The 19,416-nt window shown below is 37.7% G+C and overlaps 1 protein-coding gene across 1 annotated transcript in view; it reads right to left on the reverse strand.

Moving 5' to 3' along the window:
• Positions 1 to 19,416, reverse strand: part of GULP1 (GULP PTB domain containing engulfment adaptor 1) — a 213,210-nt gene that overhangs the window by 47,291 nt on the left and 146,503 nt on the right. The window contains exons 5-6 of the mRNA XM_064286908.1: positions 16,722 to 16,820; positions 10,867 to 11,004 (exon numbers count right to left, since the gene is read on the reverse strand). Coding sequence (XP_064142978.1) covers positions 10,867 to 11,004; positions 16,722 to 16,820 — 237 coding nt within the window. The remainder of the gene's footprint in view (positions 1 to 10,866; positions 11,005 to 16,721; positions 16,821 to 19,416) is intronic.

The following is a 19,416-nucleotide window of genomic DNA, read 5'->3' on the forward strand; positions in this document are numbered from 1 at the left end:
ATATCAAAATTTGATTATAAGAGCAATTAGTTAGCCTAAAACTCCTCATTATTTATTCAGTTCAGTTATATTGGTTATATTGCTTTTATCAATAATAATATCATTAAAAGTAAACGTTAAATATTATTAATAAGTAATATCAAAATGTGACATATTACATGCCTACTCTATGTAAGAGACTAAAGTATATATTCTCAATTAATTTAACATTGTAAACAATTCTGTGAAATGGATGCTATTCTCAACTTACAGACGAAGAGTCAAAGATTCAGAAACATTAAATAATTTGCCCAAATAAATGCTAAATGACAGAGTAGGAATTTGAGTTTCTAGCTCATTAATGTCAAAGTCCATGTTATTATCTCCATGCTTCATTAGCTCTCCACACAAGAAACACAATGCTCTATTTAGAAAAAAAAAGACAAACATGTGTGGGTTTTTGTGTGAAGACAAGTTTTCATTTCTGTGGCATAAATAACCAACTGAATCATATGGTGGTTGCATGTTTAGTTTTTTATGTAACTACCAACTTTTTCCCTGAGTGTTTGTACTATTTCACATGAGTGATTCGGTTTCTTTGCATCCTCACCAGCATTTGATGTTATCCTTTTTTTTAATCATTATTTAATTTTAGCCATTCTGAGAGTCGTGTAGTGATATTTCATTATGATTTTGTTTGCATTTTCTTAATGGCTACTTATGTTGAACATCTGTTCATGGGCTTATTTGCCATCTGTATTTCCTCTTCAGAGAAATCCCACTTCATGTCTTTGGGTCATTTTCCAATATGACAGTTTGTATTTGTTTGTTTTACTATTGAGTTTTGAGACTCTTATATTTTGAAGACTCTAGTCTTATATTTTGAAGATGCTGGATACATGGTTTGCAAATACTTTCTCCCAGTCATAGCTAGTCTTTCTTATCACCTTAACCAATCTTTCAGCAAGCAAAAACTTTATTTTTGAAGTTCAATTTATCACTTTTCCATTTATGGATCCTGCTTCAGGTGTCAAGTCTAGGGATTCTTTGCCTAGCCCCAGATCCTGAAGATTTTCCCTGTATTTTTCCAAACAAGTTTTATAGTTATATACTTTTACATTTCAGCCTGTGATGCATTTTGAACTAATTTTTTTCTAAGGTATGAGCTTTCAGTCAAGGTGTATTACATACGCCTATGGAGGCTCAACTGCACCAGCAAAATTTGTTGAAAGGCTCTTTTCTCTATTGCGTTGCTTTTTCACCCTTGTCAAAATCATCAAAACCATGAGTAAATGCCTTACTCAGAGGGGTTGCGCAATCACCCCACACAAGGTACAGAGCTCTTCACACCCTGAAATTTTGGGTCGTGTTTGGAACTCAGATTCCCACATCAGTAAAGGAAGCCCAGCATCTGGTAGGAATGTTTGGATTCTGGTACCAACACATTCACCACCTCCGTTACTTGCTGTCCCCTATTTGTTGACTCACCTGTAAATCCTTCACTTTTCAGTGGGGACCTAAACAATAATAAACACCACGCAGGTTAAGGAGTTCTGGTGATGCAGTGGTTAAGAGCTATGGTGAGCTACGGCTGCTAAGATTGAAAGAGACAATGGCAGTGAGTCTCCCATTAGTGCCTGGAGGATAAGATTTATAACTGTAAGTTTCAGCCACCCCTAAATTTGCCTCTGAATAGAATAGGTAGGCAAATGCCTGCCTATGGGCTAAAGGTGCAATGTTTACAGATCCAGCCTAAAGATTTTTTGCCTCTGGAGAGGCAACTCCTGGAGGCATACTGGTCACTTATTGAAACCAAAGCCCTTACCGGAAGAGAGTCAATTACCCTCTGAACCAAGATTCCAATCATGCCTTGGGTAATGGAAAAAGACCTCTTTAAATCAGGAAAGCAAGAGAAGTCTCCTTAATAAAATGGAAATTGTATTTGCAGAACTGAGCTAAACATAACCCAACCAAAGTATCAAAACTCCATGAGGAATTAACCACATACCCTGCTGCTGAATTTAACTCACCAAACTCACCCAAAAATCTCCCACCCCTTGCACACTGGGGGCTGGAAGAAGGCTGGTCAGCACTTTCAAAACAGGAAGAACGATGGTCTTTATTGATGGGACAAGCACAGAAAATAAGGGAGCCAGACAATGGAAAGCCCTATTCAAATACTCCAGTGTTCATACAGCATAGACCAAAGTGCTCAGTGCACTGAATTACATGCAAGTCCTAATAACAGAGTATGTCCTTGAAAAATATTTTCCTATTTTTACCAACTCTTGGTCAGTGGCTAAATGGTTAGCTACTTGGTCAGAACTTTGGCAAAGCCAAGGCTGGAAAATACATGGCTAGAACATTTGGAGCGAAGAGATGTGGGAAAAAGTTGCTGAACTGGCCCCACTCACCTCCTCCTGGTACACCACACCTTGGCATACACTATACAAGACACAGAGGAGGTGTAATACAATACCAAAGCCCATGAACTAACCAAACCACTAAAATCTCCTGCAAGAGGGGATGTCCCTAGAGCTATGAAATGAACTACCCTACCTCTTCACAGACGGAAAGGGCCACACAAAAATTGTCAAATAGGCCTCACTGGGCCTCTTTTTGCAGTGGCAGGAGCCACTAAAAATGCCTGAACAATGTAGTAGCTATACTGGCCTCTTCCGGGCCTACCCGTGCAAGGCAACAACCTCCACGAGGATATAGAAAGCTTAACTAAACATCTCTTATAGTCCTTGGGGGGTTCCACAAATTATACAATTAGGTCAGGGTTCTCACTTCACCACAAAACAGACATAGCAATGAGCATTATGATATAATATTGCCTGGGTATTTCACCTACCGTTATTGCCCTGGTGGTGCAGTGGTTAAATGCTCAGCTACTAACCACAAGGTTGGCAGTTCAAACCCACCAGCTGCTCTATGAGAGAAAGATGTGGCAGTCTCCTTCTGTAAAGATTGCAGCCTTGGAAACTCTGTGGGGCGGTTCTACCCTGTCGCTATGAGTCGGAATTGACTCAACAGCAATGGGTTTATCTCCCTACAACAGCCAGTATCAGAGAACTCCATTGTGGAATTTTAAAACAGGGACTAAGGGAACTTGGAAAGCAATGTCTCCCAAATGGACAAAAGCACTCCCAATAGTCCTCCTAATCACTTTAAACTCACTTCAGTATGGCATAACCACACCAGATTTAAATGTGTTACAAAATAGGAGGCCACTAACAGAACTCCTTGAATGCTGTGGGTGTGTACCCCAATGCCCAACGTAACACAATTACTTGTTTTTATGGATATGGGAACCCTAGCATTGCCTCCCATAGCAAAGGAAGACTCGCCTAGTACTTTCACCTTTCCTTTCTCCTTATAGAAAATTCAGAGCCTAACCATTTTCCTTTTGATGCCAGTGAGGACCTCTTGTAGACTGTTGATTCTGGGACCAACCTCATTCTATGTCATTTATCATTGAGTACAAGCCAGGCAAATGACCCACTACCATCTGGAGACAAAGGCTCCTTCAAAGGTGTTGTGAGACAAACCAGGACCCATTCCTGACATCAAAGAGATGGAGTTGATCATTCTTGGACTAGGAAACACCATTTGGGTAATACACAGGGAATAGTCAGATCCCCTCTGCTGGCCCCTGATGACCTCTGACTTTTATTGGCAGTCCCTGAGTCACACGAACAGTTAAGCACTCAATTACTAACCAGAACGTTGGCAGTTTGAACCCACCCAGAGGCATCTCAGAAGAAAGACCTGAAGTTCTGCTCCCAAAAGGTCATAGCTATGGAAATCCTATGAAGCACAGTTCTACTCTTCAATACATGGGATCATTGTGAATAATAATTGACTTGATGGTAGTGGTTTTTGTTGTTGTTGTATTTTATTTCAGTGCTTCTGCCATACATATGGAGGCCTTACCCAGGCCACCGTTGACTACATGTACATTGGTGGATTACTCTGGCTCTGGAAATCTAAGCCAAGTTAGTAAATAGATATGTCTAGAAACACAATGCCACATGCCGCTCACAGGGCAACACACCACAAAAGTGAGACTGAGGACCACACTGCTCGTTATTCAGGCTAGTTAACTCTGAATATATCCATCAATGTTAAAATTAGGCTCAGCACTCCTCATCCTCTATGTACCACCACTTCTGGCTAAGCCAGACTCTGTAATACTCCTTGTGACTCATAAGTGCCTTCTAAGCCCTAGGGCCAACTTTTACCTCAAATTAGATGAAACCTACTATTATTAACTAATGCCATAAAACAAAAACCCCAATGGGCTGCTGCTAATTGAGTCTCATTTTAAAAATGCCCCCAAATATTGTGTACCAGTATAATAACGAAGATACGACTGGTACAATCAAATTAAAAATGCTTTAATCCAAAGCCGATACTAACAGAGCTTATATGGTTGTAAGACTAAAATATTGAGCCTTACTAATCCATGGAATACCAGTAAATATAAAGCCTGCCAACAATGTACACCTCTACAACTACTGGCCTCTTTTCCTGTTCATTATAATATTCCCTCTCCTACTCTAACGCAAATCCTAATTATTGAGGCAGAAAAAAAATGCATTAACAAAGTGACCAAGGGAATATTACCATGGATCTCTTCCCTGGCTCTAATCAATATAGACATGGAAAGCAATGTATACAACATTATATTACTTAGGGCAAAAAAAAAAAAAAGAAAAGGCCAAGGCAGGTCTAAAAAGTCAGGGACAAAAACCAGCTTAGGAATTTTCCCAAACCTAACATTTTCACAATAAAAACTGTAGTTTTACATAATACTCAAAGGAAGCAGGCTCTACAACAATTGCAAGGCTGGCTGCCTACAGTAAACAATCATACTCTTTGTGTTAGCAAAGACAATTCTCACAAAAAACATACTCAATACCATGGAGAAATCTAACCACTGTCTGCATAGGAGTTTCTCCACCTAAATTGGTAACTACTTGCTTATATTTATTAAAAAAAATTATGGGCTTACCAAAACCACAATTAATAAGGGTTTGGAAAGTATTTGAGGAAGACTGACCTCCAATAATAATCTTGTGAGGAGTCCTTTGATAAATCCTCAAAAAAAAAAAAAAACCCACCCAAACCCATTGCCGTTGAATCGATTCCAACTCATAACAACCTTATAGGATAGAGTAGAATTGCCCCATAGGGTTTCCAAGGAGTGGCTGGTGGATTCAAACTGCCGACGTTTGATTAAGAGCTGAACACTTAACCACTGTGCTGCCAAGGTCCCTCTCAAAAATCTGTTTCATATTATCAGAGATAGAAAAAAAGACAGAGATCCCCAAAGAAAGTTAACCTGAGAAGAAATTAATTGATGTAGTCACACTGCCATCTCCCAAGGGGCCACCTCTGTGAATACTAAAGCAGAGAAATTGCTGCCCGAGAAAAGTTTCGCCTGGAACAGAAATGATGGAGCAGGTGGTACCCAACTGAAACACAGCAACGCTGCCATGAATGAGGAGAAATGGGCCAAATGTCTATTTTTGAAATTACTTGGCCCACCCATGAAAAAAAAAAAAAAAAAGTTGAGGACCCTATAATTCAGGACCTACTTTGGTGCACTGCTAAACTAACAATTTTTATAAAACCACTGCGAAAATCTGAAAAATCTATTCTACACTTAAAGAAACACAGATGCCATTTACTATTGGCCATCAGCAGAGAACTCAATCATGAATGTACACCAATCCAAATGAGAAGGGACACACAACTGACCACCAAACCAAACATGCATATAGCCTTAGCCCCAGGAATATATAAGAGAGCAAATCCAACCTCATGCTGAACTTGCTTCTTCAACCTGATCTTAGTACACATAAGTTAATAACTTGCTATGGATTGAATTGCGTACCCCCAAAAACGTGTGTCAACTTCGTTAGGCCATGATTCCCAGTATTGTGTGGTTGTCCATCATTTTGTGATCTGATGTGATTATCCTATGTGTTATAAATCCTAACCTCTATGATGTTAATGAGGCAGTTGTGTTAATGAGCAGGACTCAATCTACAGGATTAGGTTGTATCTTTAGTCAATCTCTTTTGAGATATAAAAAGAAAGAATTGAGCAGAAAGGAGGGGGACCTCATGCCACCAAGAATGAAGAACCAGAAGGGGAGCACATTCTTTGCATCTGGGGTCCCTGCACTGAGATGCTCTTAGACCAGAGGAAGACTGATGGCAAGGACCTTCCCCCAGAGCCAACAGAGGGAGAAAGCTTTTCCCTAGAGGTGGCACCCTGAATTTGGACTTCTAGCCTCCTAGATTATGAGAGAATAAATCTCTGCTTGCTAAAGCCATCTACTTGTAGTATTTTTGTTATAGCAGCACTAGATAACTAAGACAGTACTTCTCCCCTGGCCAAGCCTCCCCCATAAAACTCACTTATCAAGATGACCCTATTCCATCAGTCATCAGCATCCAACAAAAATATCCAAAAGCTAATCTCACAAATTTGTGGGCAACAGTGGGCTGAGCCCATAAACAATTTAGTTAACGCTGGTGTTGAATGCAAAGTGGATAGCAGGCAAGCTCTTATTTGACTGTAACATCATATACTCCTATTAACACCATCTGGAATTGCATTAAGTCACACAAACTTACCTTCATAGGAGCACAGAGAATACAGGAAATAGAAGGAACTTGGTGGGTCTGCAGGGAAATCAAATGACTTCCCCTACCACAAGCCTTCCTTCGTGTGACCCTGGACAATATTTCTTGCACTTGAGTTGGGTTCAAAATTCCAATAGATTTTTACTCAGCAGCAGAGCCCTCCAAGTAGCTGACGCCACAAACCAGGCTAGCTGCAACTCTCCATTGCCACAAGCTTTCCCCATAGTTTCTCTGGTAGTGATAGCCTTAAGATCACTAATTTTGGTGGCAGTAGGAATAGCCCACGTGTGGTGCAACACAAAATTAAAAGAAATACAGCCATGTCTAAGAAGTTATGCACTCAAATTAAGCAAATGACCCAAGGACTGGAATTCTAGTCTGAAACCTGTCATACTTCAAGAGCCATTGTATTAGATAGCTGCATAGTCCTAGATTACTTATTGGCTGTTGAAGCAGGGGTCTGGGCATTTGTTAACACATTTTGCTGCATGCATGTAGATAACACTCATCAAGTTTTACAGATAGTCAGGGATACGTACTTCTTGTTGTTGTTGTTACTTGTTGTGAAGTTGGCTTCAACTCATGGTGATCTTGAGTATAACAGAACAAAACATTGGCCAGTTCCTGCACCATCCTCACAATCTTTGGTATGTCTGAGACACTGTTGCAGCTATGGTGTTAATCCAACTCATGGAGAGTTTCCCTCTTTTTTTGCTGATCCTCTGCTTTATCAAACATGACGTCCTTTTCTAGTAATTGGTTCTAACTGACGATGTGTCCAAAGTAATCGAGATGAAGTTTCAACATTCTCCCTTCGCAGAAGTATTCCATCTGAACTTCCTCCAAGATTGATTTGCTTGTTCTCTCAGCAGTCCATGGTATATTCAATACTCTTCACTAAAGACACAATTCAAATGTGTTAATTCTCCTTTGGTCTTTCTTTTCATTGTCCAGTTTCCATATGCATAAGAGGTGATTGATAATACCATGGCTTGAGTCAGGGGCATCTTAGTCATCAAAGTGACATCTTTGCTTTTTAAGTTTTTTAAAGATGCCTTTTGCCACAGATTTGCTCAATGCAATACAATGTTTAATTTCTCAAATGCTGCTTTTATGGCATTGATTGTTGATCCAAGTAGAATGAAATTTCTTTACAGCTTATCATGATGATGTTTATTTGCCCAGTTGTAAGAATTTTCATTTTCTTCACTTTCAGGTGTAATCCATACTAAAGGTATTAGTGAATTCATACCTTCAAAAGTAAGTGTTTCAAGTCAAGTTGTGCCACCTGCATATTACAGGTTGTTGATGAGTCTTCCTCTAGTCCTGATGCTGGGTTCTTCTATATATATTCCAGCTTCTCGATTATTTGTTTAGCATACAGATTGAACAAATAAGGTGAAAGGATACAACCCTGCTACGTACCTTTTCCGATCTTAAACTACATAGTATTCGCTTGTTCTGTTCTGACAACTGCCTCTTGAACCATGTACAGGCTCCACATGAGCATAATTAAGTGTTCTGGAATATACCAACCCCCCAAAACAACAACAAAGAAAATCCGTTGCCGTCGAGTCATTTCCAACTCATATCGACCTTATAGGACAGAGTAGAACTTTACCATATACTAAAGAAGCCACATTATCAATCTATTTGAAAAACAGGTTGAACAAATCAGCATTTTCTCTTTTTCTGATCTGTGCTTCTGGCTTTCCTCCACTAACTGCACAGACTGGCTATGAACAGGCTTTGAAATCCTAGTTTGAATCCTTATAGGGTTCTTGGTCTTTCAGATGCATTATTATGTAATGAATTTGGATGGGAGTCAAAGAAAGAAAGACAAAACAAGTGGCACAAATCTATAAGAAAGCTAGTATTAATAATGGACTCTGGTTAAGAACATTTCAAAGAACTCCAAGGAAGTCTATTTCTATGCGTAAGGCAAGAAAGAAGGACAACTGGGTTTGTTGCTTGACACAAGTTTAAAAGGTTATTTTTGAGTCAATTCTGGGGCATAGCAACCCGATAGGACATAGTAGAACTGCCCATAGGGTTTCCAAGAAGCGGCTGGTGGGGTTGAACTGTTGACCTTTTGTTTAGCAGCCGAGCTCTTAACTGCTGTACCACCAGGGCTCCTATTTTATCTTAACCAAAAACTAAGCCCATTGCTGTTGAGTCAATTCCGACTCATAGTGAACCTACAGGACAGAGTAGAACTGCCCCATAGCGTTTCTGAGGAGCAGCTGGTAGATTCAAACTGTTGACCTATTGGTTAGCAGCCATAGCTCTTAAGTACTGTGCCACCAGGGCTCCACATTGAAAATATTCAACAAATAACAATTTTAATCTTTTCAATCAAAGACAGAAGAACATTTTCAAGCAATCATGATTAAGAAGCACCTGAAACATGCAAATATAGTGCATTCGTTCAATAGGATAAATTTCAAAACCAACTTGAGATTCATATAAAATATCTTATTGTGCACAAAATATTGTTTACATATGAGTAAACAAAATTTTCTGATAAGCAGTTTGATAATTGTCATCAATTCTTAGTATTTGACCCCAAGCAGCTTAGCAACTAACACATTAGTTTTCTCTTTGTAGAGCATTACAGTTTGAAAGATGAGATTGGTGGTTCAGTGGTAGAATTCTCACCTTCCAAGTGAGAGACCTGTGTTCAATTCCTAGCCAATGGACCTTATGCACAACTACCACTTGACTGTCAGTGGAGGCTTGTGTGTTGCTACAATGCCAAACGGGTTTCAGGGGAGCTTCCAGAGGAAGATGGAATAGGAAGAAAAGCCTGGTGATCTACATCCAAAATCAACCAATGAAAACATCACAACCTTTCAATCTACAGTTGAACCTGGGGTGATGCAGGACAGGTAGCATTATGTCCCATTATGCATGAAGTTGCCATACATTGAGGATCGACTCGATGGCAGATAACAACAACTACAGCCTAGTGTAAAAGGCAGAGATAATGACTTGCTCTACTTTTCCTTTTTTTGTAAAATTTTCTACATGATTTTTTCCTTAAGGAAAAAATTTATTGAGCATCTATTGTCCACCCAATGTAGGACTTAAATAAAATAAAAAAAAAAGGCAAATGAAAATGTCCTTGTCCTCCAGGAGCTCACATACTTTTATATCTGGGAAAAAAATGAAATATTGTTGTTGTCAGTTGTTGTTGTGTCAGTTCTGACTCATGGAGACCCCATATGTGCAGAGTAGAACTACTCCACAGGGTTTTCAAGGCTATGATCTTTTGGGAGCAGATTACTTGGCCTGTCATCCAAGGCACCTGTGAGTGGGTTCAAACAACCAACCTTTCTGTTAGTAGTTGAGGGCTTAAACATGTGTGACACCCAGGATAGTATAATAATATTAGTCCTTTGCTATTTTTGACAGTTAAAAAAAAAAAGGCAAATAAATGAATTAAGTTCTATTTCTAGTCCGAGCCAATAATGTTGCTGAAATTGATGTTTTTCCTTCATTGAAGCCATCAATGGCCATAATGTGTGTTTGGAATTCACATCTTAAGTTTTATAACAGGAACTCAGACTAGATCACTAGTAGCATTGCTTACACTTGTAATCAAGACACAGCATTTTCCTTAAAATTCTAGATGATTAAAGAACTGTGGGAGAATTTAGGAATCTCCTAATTCTTACTTGCTAAGAATATTAGATTACATTCAGAAGCAAACACAAACACACAATTTTATTACCTTCCATTATATTAAATTTTCTACATAATGAAAATCAAGAACCAAACTTTCAAAGTGTTGGAGATATTTTTTAAAGTGCCCTATAGATTTTATTTTGTGGGGCGTAGAATATTTGCATCAAATCCATCACATTCCGAAAATAAAGAACAACAACAACAAACTTTTGTTCACCACTGATCCTTGCATTATGTGTATATTAATAAATCATCTCTGAGATTAAAGTACAAATAAATGATCATTAGAGGAATAATTATGTAACATAAGCCAGCATGACATTCTAAGGAAAGAAATTTGCATGCAAGCTTATACCCATGAACATGAGAATTTAGTTCAAGATGAAATGCTGAAGCATATTCTCATGACAGGATGAGTCTATTAGTAAAGTACTTGCAGACCTTATTCATTTCCAAATACTTTTCCTAATGCCGGAAACAAGGCAATTCCTGGCTTGTAAAACAGAACAAACTACCCTAAAACATCTGGCATACTTACACACTTTTCGCTGTCAAATACATAGCACAAATGTTTATTTGACTCAGAATCTTTGCATATGAAAGTGAATATCCTCTTGTCAGTTTTATCATCTGCACAAAATGATATTCTGTGAAGCTGACAGTTGTGCTGGACTTCCTGTGAACACACATGGAAATAAAGATAGTTGAGGAGAATTTTTTTTTTTTTTCATTCTCTAACACATCAGCTTGTGTTAATAACATATGACTTATGGCTTTATAAATGGAACCATCATCTGTTATACTTTAGTTCCATGATTATGTACACCCTAAACTTAACAAATATATAATGGAGATGAACCTCCTGACTCAGGATTAAAGTGAGGTGTTCATTTCAATAGCACTTAGAAAATCACAAGTACAATTTAAGAGACTCAGACATTCATGGACTTTCAGAGCTGCAAAGAATCTTAAGAGACCATCACTCTAAACCCTTCAATCTTGCCTAAGAGAATATCGAGACCCAAATAGATTATGATACTTCCACAAGGTTATATAATTAGCAGAACAGAGATTCAAACTCTTCAACCAAAACACTTTTTATCTCACTGCATTACAGTTACAGCCCCATCTGCACATAACTTCCTGTTCTCAGTTTTCTTATTAATCTCTACATGCCTTTATCCAACCTTCAAAACACTGAAACAAGCCTGTTAATTAATAGAAAGATAAATAGTGCAAAGAGATTAAGCACACGTGCACACACACACACACATTCATGTAATTTGAAAAAACATGTATCTGTTGCCATTGAGTAGATTCTGACTCATAGTGACCCTGTAGGACAGAGTAGAACTGCCCCATATTGTTTCCAAGGCTGTACTCTTTATGAAGGCAGACGGTCACATCTTTCTCCTGTGGGGCTGCTGGTCAGTTTCAACTGCCAACTTTTTGGTTAGTAGTCAAGTGCTTAAACACTGTGCCACCAGGGCTCTCTCTCTCTATATATACATATAAAATTATTTAGTCAAAAGGTTGAGCATTCGACAATCATATGTATATTATTCATCCATCCTCCACAATTTTCTGAAATATGTTGGAAATGGAAATGAATCTTTTCATTTAATCATTTATGACTGATGTAAACTAGTAGTAAAAGAAACCATATCTTTTTCTATTATAATTATGAGTATATCCTTTTCTAAGATTTATTATAATACTGGGACTATCAATCAGAAACTCAAGTCACCAAGTTCCATTACTTAGTGGGAGTTGTAGAAGACTGGCTGACTGTCTCTCCAGAAACTCTTGTTTTAGGTCATATCATAAAGAAAACAAAATTTAAAAATATCCTTTTGGTAAATGCCCAGATAAAGTTAGATTCTTTTCATTTTAATTTTTTAACTTGCATTGTACTAGGAAGATAAAATATTAATAATAATGTCATCCAATATCACTCAATCTGTCTAAAACTGGAGGAAATGTAAAAAAGGCAAAAAACTAGACACAAATAAACAGCAAAAATTAAAAAGCAATACAATAATATCCCATGCTTCCATCAATTCCCCACATTTTTAGTTCAAATGTTTTTTTGTAAGGTTTAGGCTCAAGGACAAAAGAAATTAAACATGCTTCCCTTTGTACTTTACTAAAATGAGGGTACTGATTACATGTGTAAATAGGCAAAGTCTCCATAGCACTGTTTCTTAGATGAGCTTAAAAAGGTAAGAGTAAAGTCTTTAGAAAGGAGCCCGTGTGGCACAATGGTTAAGGGTTCAGCTGTTGACTAAAAAATCTTTATGGCTCCAACTCATCCAGAGCATCTGTGGGAGAAAAGACCTGGCAATCTTCTCCCATAAAGATTGTTGTGTTGCTTGGTGCCATCAACTCAATTCTGTCTCAAAGTGACCCCATGTGACAGAGTAGAATTACCCCACAGAGTTTTCTAGGCTGTAATCTTTATGGTAGCAGATGGCCAAGTGTTGCTCTGTTGGAGCCATTGGTGGGTTCAAACCACCAATCTTTCAGGTAGCGGCTGTGCGCTTAACCATTGTATAACCAGGGACCCTCCCATAAAGCTTACAGCCGAAGAAACCCTATGGGGCAGTTCTACTATGTCATATAGGGTTGCTACGAGTAGGAATCAACTCTATGGCACATAAGAACAAAGTATTTAGAGACTTTAAGGAGTAAGTATCAAAAACCACACGAGGTTTATCATAGGCATTTATTTTATTGGATTTGAATTCATCTGTGGCATGTCTGTATAGAAGGCAAGATTCTATACCCAAATCAGATACCTATATATAAGCTTAAAGAATATTAAGTTTAGCTTCTTATAGCAAACTACAACATAGTAGGAATTTTTATAAAGTGTTTTACTTTCAAGCAACAGAATAGTGGTACATCTTAAAGCAATATCATGTTATGATTATACACAAATAATATCAATTCATGGCAAATATAATACTAGAAAACCCTAAGAAGGGTTAAAATTGACTTAAGGGCAATGGACAATAACAACAATAGTATCAGATCAATTGTAAAATGTAACGATCATACACAAAATATAAGATCCAAAAGAGTGATCTTATCACCAATTATACTGTAAAGATAAAAAGTACAAATCATGTTTTTTATAAAGTTTAAAGTTTTTGTACGGGCTGGTAAGGATACTGATGAATGAATCAGGCATGCTAAAATGTGTAACACCTCCACTTCTACTGAAACTCATTAAGAACCATGTTATGTAAAATCTATTTCTCACAAAATGCCAATGCTCAAAAGCATGAATTATTATTGGGACTGAATTTTCATTTAAAAAATTAAGCACAGTACTAACTTTGCTAACTTTGCTTTGCAAACTTTAAAAATAACCTAATTTCAATACCAAACCCAAAAAAACCAAACCCAGTGCCGTCGAGTCGATTCCAACTCATAGCGACCAAAAAAACACACAACAGACTTAGTGGCGATAAAAGCAAATTTCAAATATCTGACGTATTAAAAACATGTACCTGCGGAATTAAGACAACCTCTTGATTAAAAGATAATGATAATAAATGGACTAAAGAGGAGAAAAGGCAAACCAATAAGATAACCTAACGAGGTAATGACAAACTTTAAAAAAGCTTTTCCCATATCCTTGTCGGAGAAAAGAGTCTCACTTAAAAGACTTGATGGAATCATGCAAGGAACAATCAATCAGGTTAAAGAAAAAGTTGCAGTGAATACCCATATATTCTCATCTAACAATTTGTAAACTGGTTAACACTGTACCAAATCTGGAGCCCTGGTGGTGCAGTGGTGAAGAGCTTGGCTACTAAAAAAAATGTTGGCAGTTCGAATCCACCAGGCACTCCTTGGAAACCCTATGGGGCAGTTCCACTCTGTTCTATAGGGTTGCTGGGAGTCAGAATCGATTCTACAGCAACTGGCTTGGTTTGGTTGGTTTTGTGCCACATTTGCATTTGTATGATCCGTCTTTCTTCATACACACACACACACCACAGAAAGTTACCAAATCGATATGGTTCTGAAGAAAATTTTCAATAAACGTGGCTTACAAACTACCTGTTCTGGCTAGACATTTGCCAATATGTATGTATCCGTTTTTTAGAAAAGGCAATGCAGGACTAGAATTCTTTTCCTCTGAGATTGTATACGGTTAGACTATACATTGATTGCTTTCTAATTTACTGTCACTTTGTAATTTATTGCTTCCCCAGTCTATTATTCTTTTGTAGCTAACATTTGCTTAATAAATTCATGTGAGCCAACCAACCTGTTCAGTATAATGCCTCACTTTGAACTGCCTTGTTACCCAGCAAATTACATGTATCCTATTATATGCCTGAATCACCTTTCATTATTTCCTTTGTCTGTTTTCAGCTACTTCAGCAGTAGTTGTTGTTGGATAGCCAAATCCAAAGTCTCCACTTTTTTTGTTACTTAATACTGAGGGTGGAGAATAGGAGGAAATTAGACAGGGTTGTTGTGGGAGGCCTTAAATTCACGGCTTGAGAATTGTGAAAGAATGCCACTGCTCTTTAATTTGGGAATTGAACAATAACTATGAGTGCTTGCACTCCATGTTCCAGTTGTTCTCAAATAGATTAAATATGCAAAAGTTCCACACTCAGAGATTCTGATCATGTTGTCTCAGACGGGGTCTCAGAATTTATTTTACAAACGCCTCAAGTATTTTTTATTGCAAGTGTTTCTTGGACTACAATTTGAAAATGAGGGCCACTACATACACCATTCTTAATGTAACATCAGCTTCCTGGCAGCCAGTGGGTGAGCATCCAAAGCTGGAAGGTTTTCTGACCTCTTTGAGTGTGCTGCTTAAATTCTTTTAATATTAAACCTCCATATGATTAATATTAATCTTTAAATTATATCTCAACAATTTTGTATACAGAAACTTGGACACTGCCACAATGTTGTATCTGGGGATAGGAGTTAATAGGTAATATTTTTCTTAATACTTCTCTGTATATTTTTTAATTTCTCACAAATAGGTAGCATAAAAAAAAGCATAGGCTATATATATAATATATATACGAAATTAGACACATTGTATGTATATAAATATATAATATAGATTTACCTATATAAATACCTATATTTGTATATAGGAACCCTGGTGGCCCAATGGTTAAGTCTGGGCTGCTAACTGAAAGGTCGGCAGCTTGAACCCACCAGCCACTCCATGGGAGAAAAGACTTGGTAATCTGCCACTAGAATGTGTAATACACCAGGAGGCTCAAGCCTCAACGTGTGTATGAATCACAGGGATTGTTTTTCAATTGACAATTCAGATTCAGTAGGTCTAGGATGCGACCTAAATTTTGACATTTTTAACAAGCTCTCAGGTAATGTTGATGCTGCTGGTCAGCGGAGCACACTTTCAATAGCAAGACATTGCTAGTGATTGTTATTCACATAGATGAAGGTATCAATGACTCTTGCTGGATGAATGCAAAGTTGCAGACTTGTGGAAAACACTTTCATAATCTATTTACGGAACATCCAGGGTTTCCTTGGGCTTTTGAAATGCAGTCATTACTAAGCATGCTACAGTACTAGAGGAAAGCACTGACAATATCCATCTGTGAAATATTTGGACCTAAATGCTAACCAGTTTTTCCAAACTATCATGATCTTTATAAAATTACTAAAGAATAATTCTGAGGCATTGTGAACAAAGCACATATGAATAAATTTGAATCCAAAGTAGGTTGTATTTTAAAATATTTTTACTGGATTTTTGGGGGACATACGTTCTTAAATACAAACCTTAGGTTTACACTTGTTATATCTACAGACAATAAGCTGGTTCAGGACATCTGAATAAACGAAATACAGCTTTTGTCTTCTTTGCTACTCAGTGAATCACACTGTATGCATCTCTTGAACATGCGTGAGAAAAAATTCTTAAACACAAATCCACACACTATTGAATACAAAACCAAAAGAACCCAGTGCCGTCAAGTCAATTCCGACTCATAGCAACCCCATAGGACAGAGTAGAACCGACCCAAAGAGTTTCCCAGGAGCACCTGGCAGATTCGAACTGCCGACCCTTTGGTTAGCAGTTGTAGCACTTAAGCACTATGCCACCAGAGTTTCCCACTATTGAATACACTTAATACAAACTATATAACCCAATCACAGGTTGAAAAAAAGACCACACAGAAAACAACCCCCAAAAGTTGTTTTTCCTCCTAAAAATCTTACAGAACTTTAAATTGTCATTAACTGAGAACTAAATAGTTCCAGTTGGTAAAAAATTTTAAATATTCATTAAAATAGAAATATAATTGCAATTAAAGATCAGAGTGCTTCTGACATTCAAAAGTAAGATAAATTAAAAAGTTAAAACTGCCTTACCTTTGTTTTAGGTTCTAGAATTTTTACTCCGTAAATTGATATTTGCAACTCAACTTTAGGAATTTTCTGGCCTTCGGATTTCTTAATATGTCTGGCAAACTGCAAACAAAAAAGGGTTCACAAAGTTATAATTCTGTTTCTGTAATGAACAAAGATATACATTTGAAGTTTGTATTCAGTGTTGGATTTTTTATTATAATAATTATTACTCATTGTAAAGTATTTTAAGCCCTGGTGGCACAGTGGTTAAAACCTTGGCTGCTAACCAAAAGGTCCACAGTTCTACTCACCAGCTACTCAGCAGGAGAGAGATGTGGTGGTCTGCTTCCAGAAAGATCACAGCCTTGGAAACCCTATGGGGAAGTTCTACTCTGTCCCAAAGGGTCGCTGTGAGTCAGAACGGACTGGATGGCAGTCGTTTTGGTTTTGGTTTGGTATAAACTGTAGCCTCAAATATTTAGAAGTCATAGTAATCTACAACCATAATTTAGAATGATTTTCAATAAGTTTTTAAAAACATGATTTTTAATGCACTATTTTTATGATACTCAAAAAAAAATCGTATTCATACATGCAGTTGAGAAAATTGAAAATTCTTTGTGGGAAGATCAGGAAGAATTAATTTATTTTTATGTGAATCTTTTACTTTTAATTCCCTTAGAGAACCAGCTGCTGGATAAGCCACCTTTGCCACTTCGAGATATTTACCCAGGATGGGACACTCTGCTACCCTGCTACCCAACCAAATCAATGGAAGGAGAAAGACAACTTGCCATATTCAAGTTAAGGTTAAGAGTTGAAGTAATTATTTCAGCTAGAAGTCTCAGGCATAAATCTAGGCTCAGTCTAGAATTGTAAACATCATAAGTATCTGGAAAACAAGCATTTTTCAAAGCTTTCATGGTAGTATTTATTATACTGTCTTAATAAATGAGCAAGTGTATGTAAATGTTTGTTAGATTCCATTATAAAACCAAAAAGAAAATCAGAATACTCAGGCATTTAGTAGACAGAATTTCTTCCTCTCTTTTAGCATTGCCAGATTTTGGGGGAGGGGGGATTACAAGAGCCCAGATAAATCTGAATATTAAACAACAAATACTTTAAATAAGATATACATATATATATATAAAACTAAACCCACTGCCGTCGAGTCGATTCCGACTCATAACAACCCTATAGGACAGAGTAGAACTGCCCCATAGAGTTTCCAAGGAGCGCCTGGCGATTCAAACTGCTGACCTTTTGGTTAGCAGCCGTAGCACTTAACCACTACGCCACCAGGGTTTCCTTAACATACGTGTGTGTTATATATAAACTTAGCATGTCTCATGCAATATTTGGGATATAATTGTTTTAATTATGCTAAAAAATAAATTCATCATTGATCTGAAATTCAGAGTTAATTTGTTGTCCTGATTTTATCTTATCTGGCAACCATACTCTCCCTACTTTCCTTCTCTCCCCGTCCCCTACCTTCTCTCTTCCCTAATCTATCTTTCTTTATAAAAAATGTGAAGAAAACTGTTGAAAAAACACCCCACAAGTTTTCTCATCCCTCTTCTAGGGCTTCAAAAGTTATTTCCTAGTATAATATTTTTCAGGGTATAGATTATCCTAACTTGGCTGGAAACTGATTGCATGTCAGGCCGGGTGGGATTTCAGCCCTCTTTTGTGTGTCCTATTTATTTGCGTTGCACATTTCACTCTAATGCAGGGCAGATGCGAACACACATGGCATAGCTCAGTCCTGTTGCAGAGAGGAGTTAAAAGCTTGTTTCTGTTCTCATGGTTTTGCACTATCATGGAGGCTAATATAACCAATGTATATGTGAATGCCTTGAAATACCTGCCTTGATTTCCTGGGGGGTACCATTTGATTTATTTCATTTTGAGTGGTATAATTTTTCAACTCGATGTCTGTGCTGTTCTATGAATGTAGGCAGCTATTCTTTTTCTTTTTTTGTTACCACTAGTCTTATATTCGGCACATAAATTTGGCCAACTTGTGCCAGAGAATTTTCTTTTTTATCTTTAAGAAACTTGTTTGGCTTCAAAGCAGGTCTTTAAAAATTATCTCAGCTCTTTTCCAAAGAATGTGGATTAATTGTGTTTTTTTCCCCCTTCATAAGCTCCTTCTGTATTGCATAATTAAAACAATTTGGTTTTTTTTCATAAGAAGGCTTATAAAATAAATCAGCTGCTCTCCATCTATGTGAAAGCATCTGAAGAAACCACCCCCCTCTTTGACCATAGAAGCATTCTATGCCTGCTTCCTAGATCTGCTGTTTCCCAGAGCAGACAGTGAGCAATGGCCCTTGAGGCCTCTTCTACATCTGGACACACAGCCATGCCTGAAACCTCTGACAAGAATTGTGCAACCTTCAGCTTCCGAAAACTCTAACCCCAAACAGCCACTAATGTTAAGCTTATTTGCTCAGCTGTTTCCTTTCTGTCAGGAAAAGGAAAGGAAGAAAGAAAAAGAAGGGAGGGAAAGAGAAGGAGAGGAGGGAGAGGTGGAGGGAGACAGGGAGACAGGGAAGGAAAAGACGAGAGGAAAAGAAGGAAGGAAAAAGGAAATGAAGCAGAGAGGAAGGAAATGATGGACACAGGAAGAGTGGAGAAGGCAGAGAGAAAAGAAAGTAAGAACTAGGAGAAATAGAAAAAAAAACATAATCTAGGGGTTTCTGAAACC

Source organism: Loxodonta africana, chromosome 6, assembly GCF_030014295.1.
Source record: "Loxodonta africana isolate mLoxAfr1 chromosome 6, mLoxAfr1.hap2, whole genome shotgun sequence".
NCBI classification, from domain to species: Eukaryota; Metazoa; Chordata; class Mammalia; order Proboscidea; family Elephantidae; genus Loxodonta; species Loxodonta africana.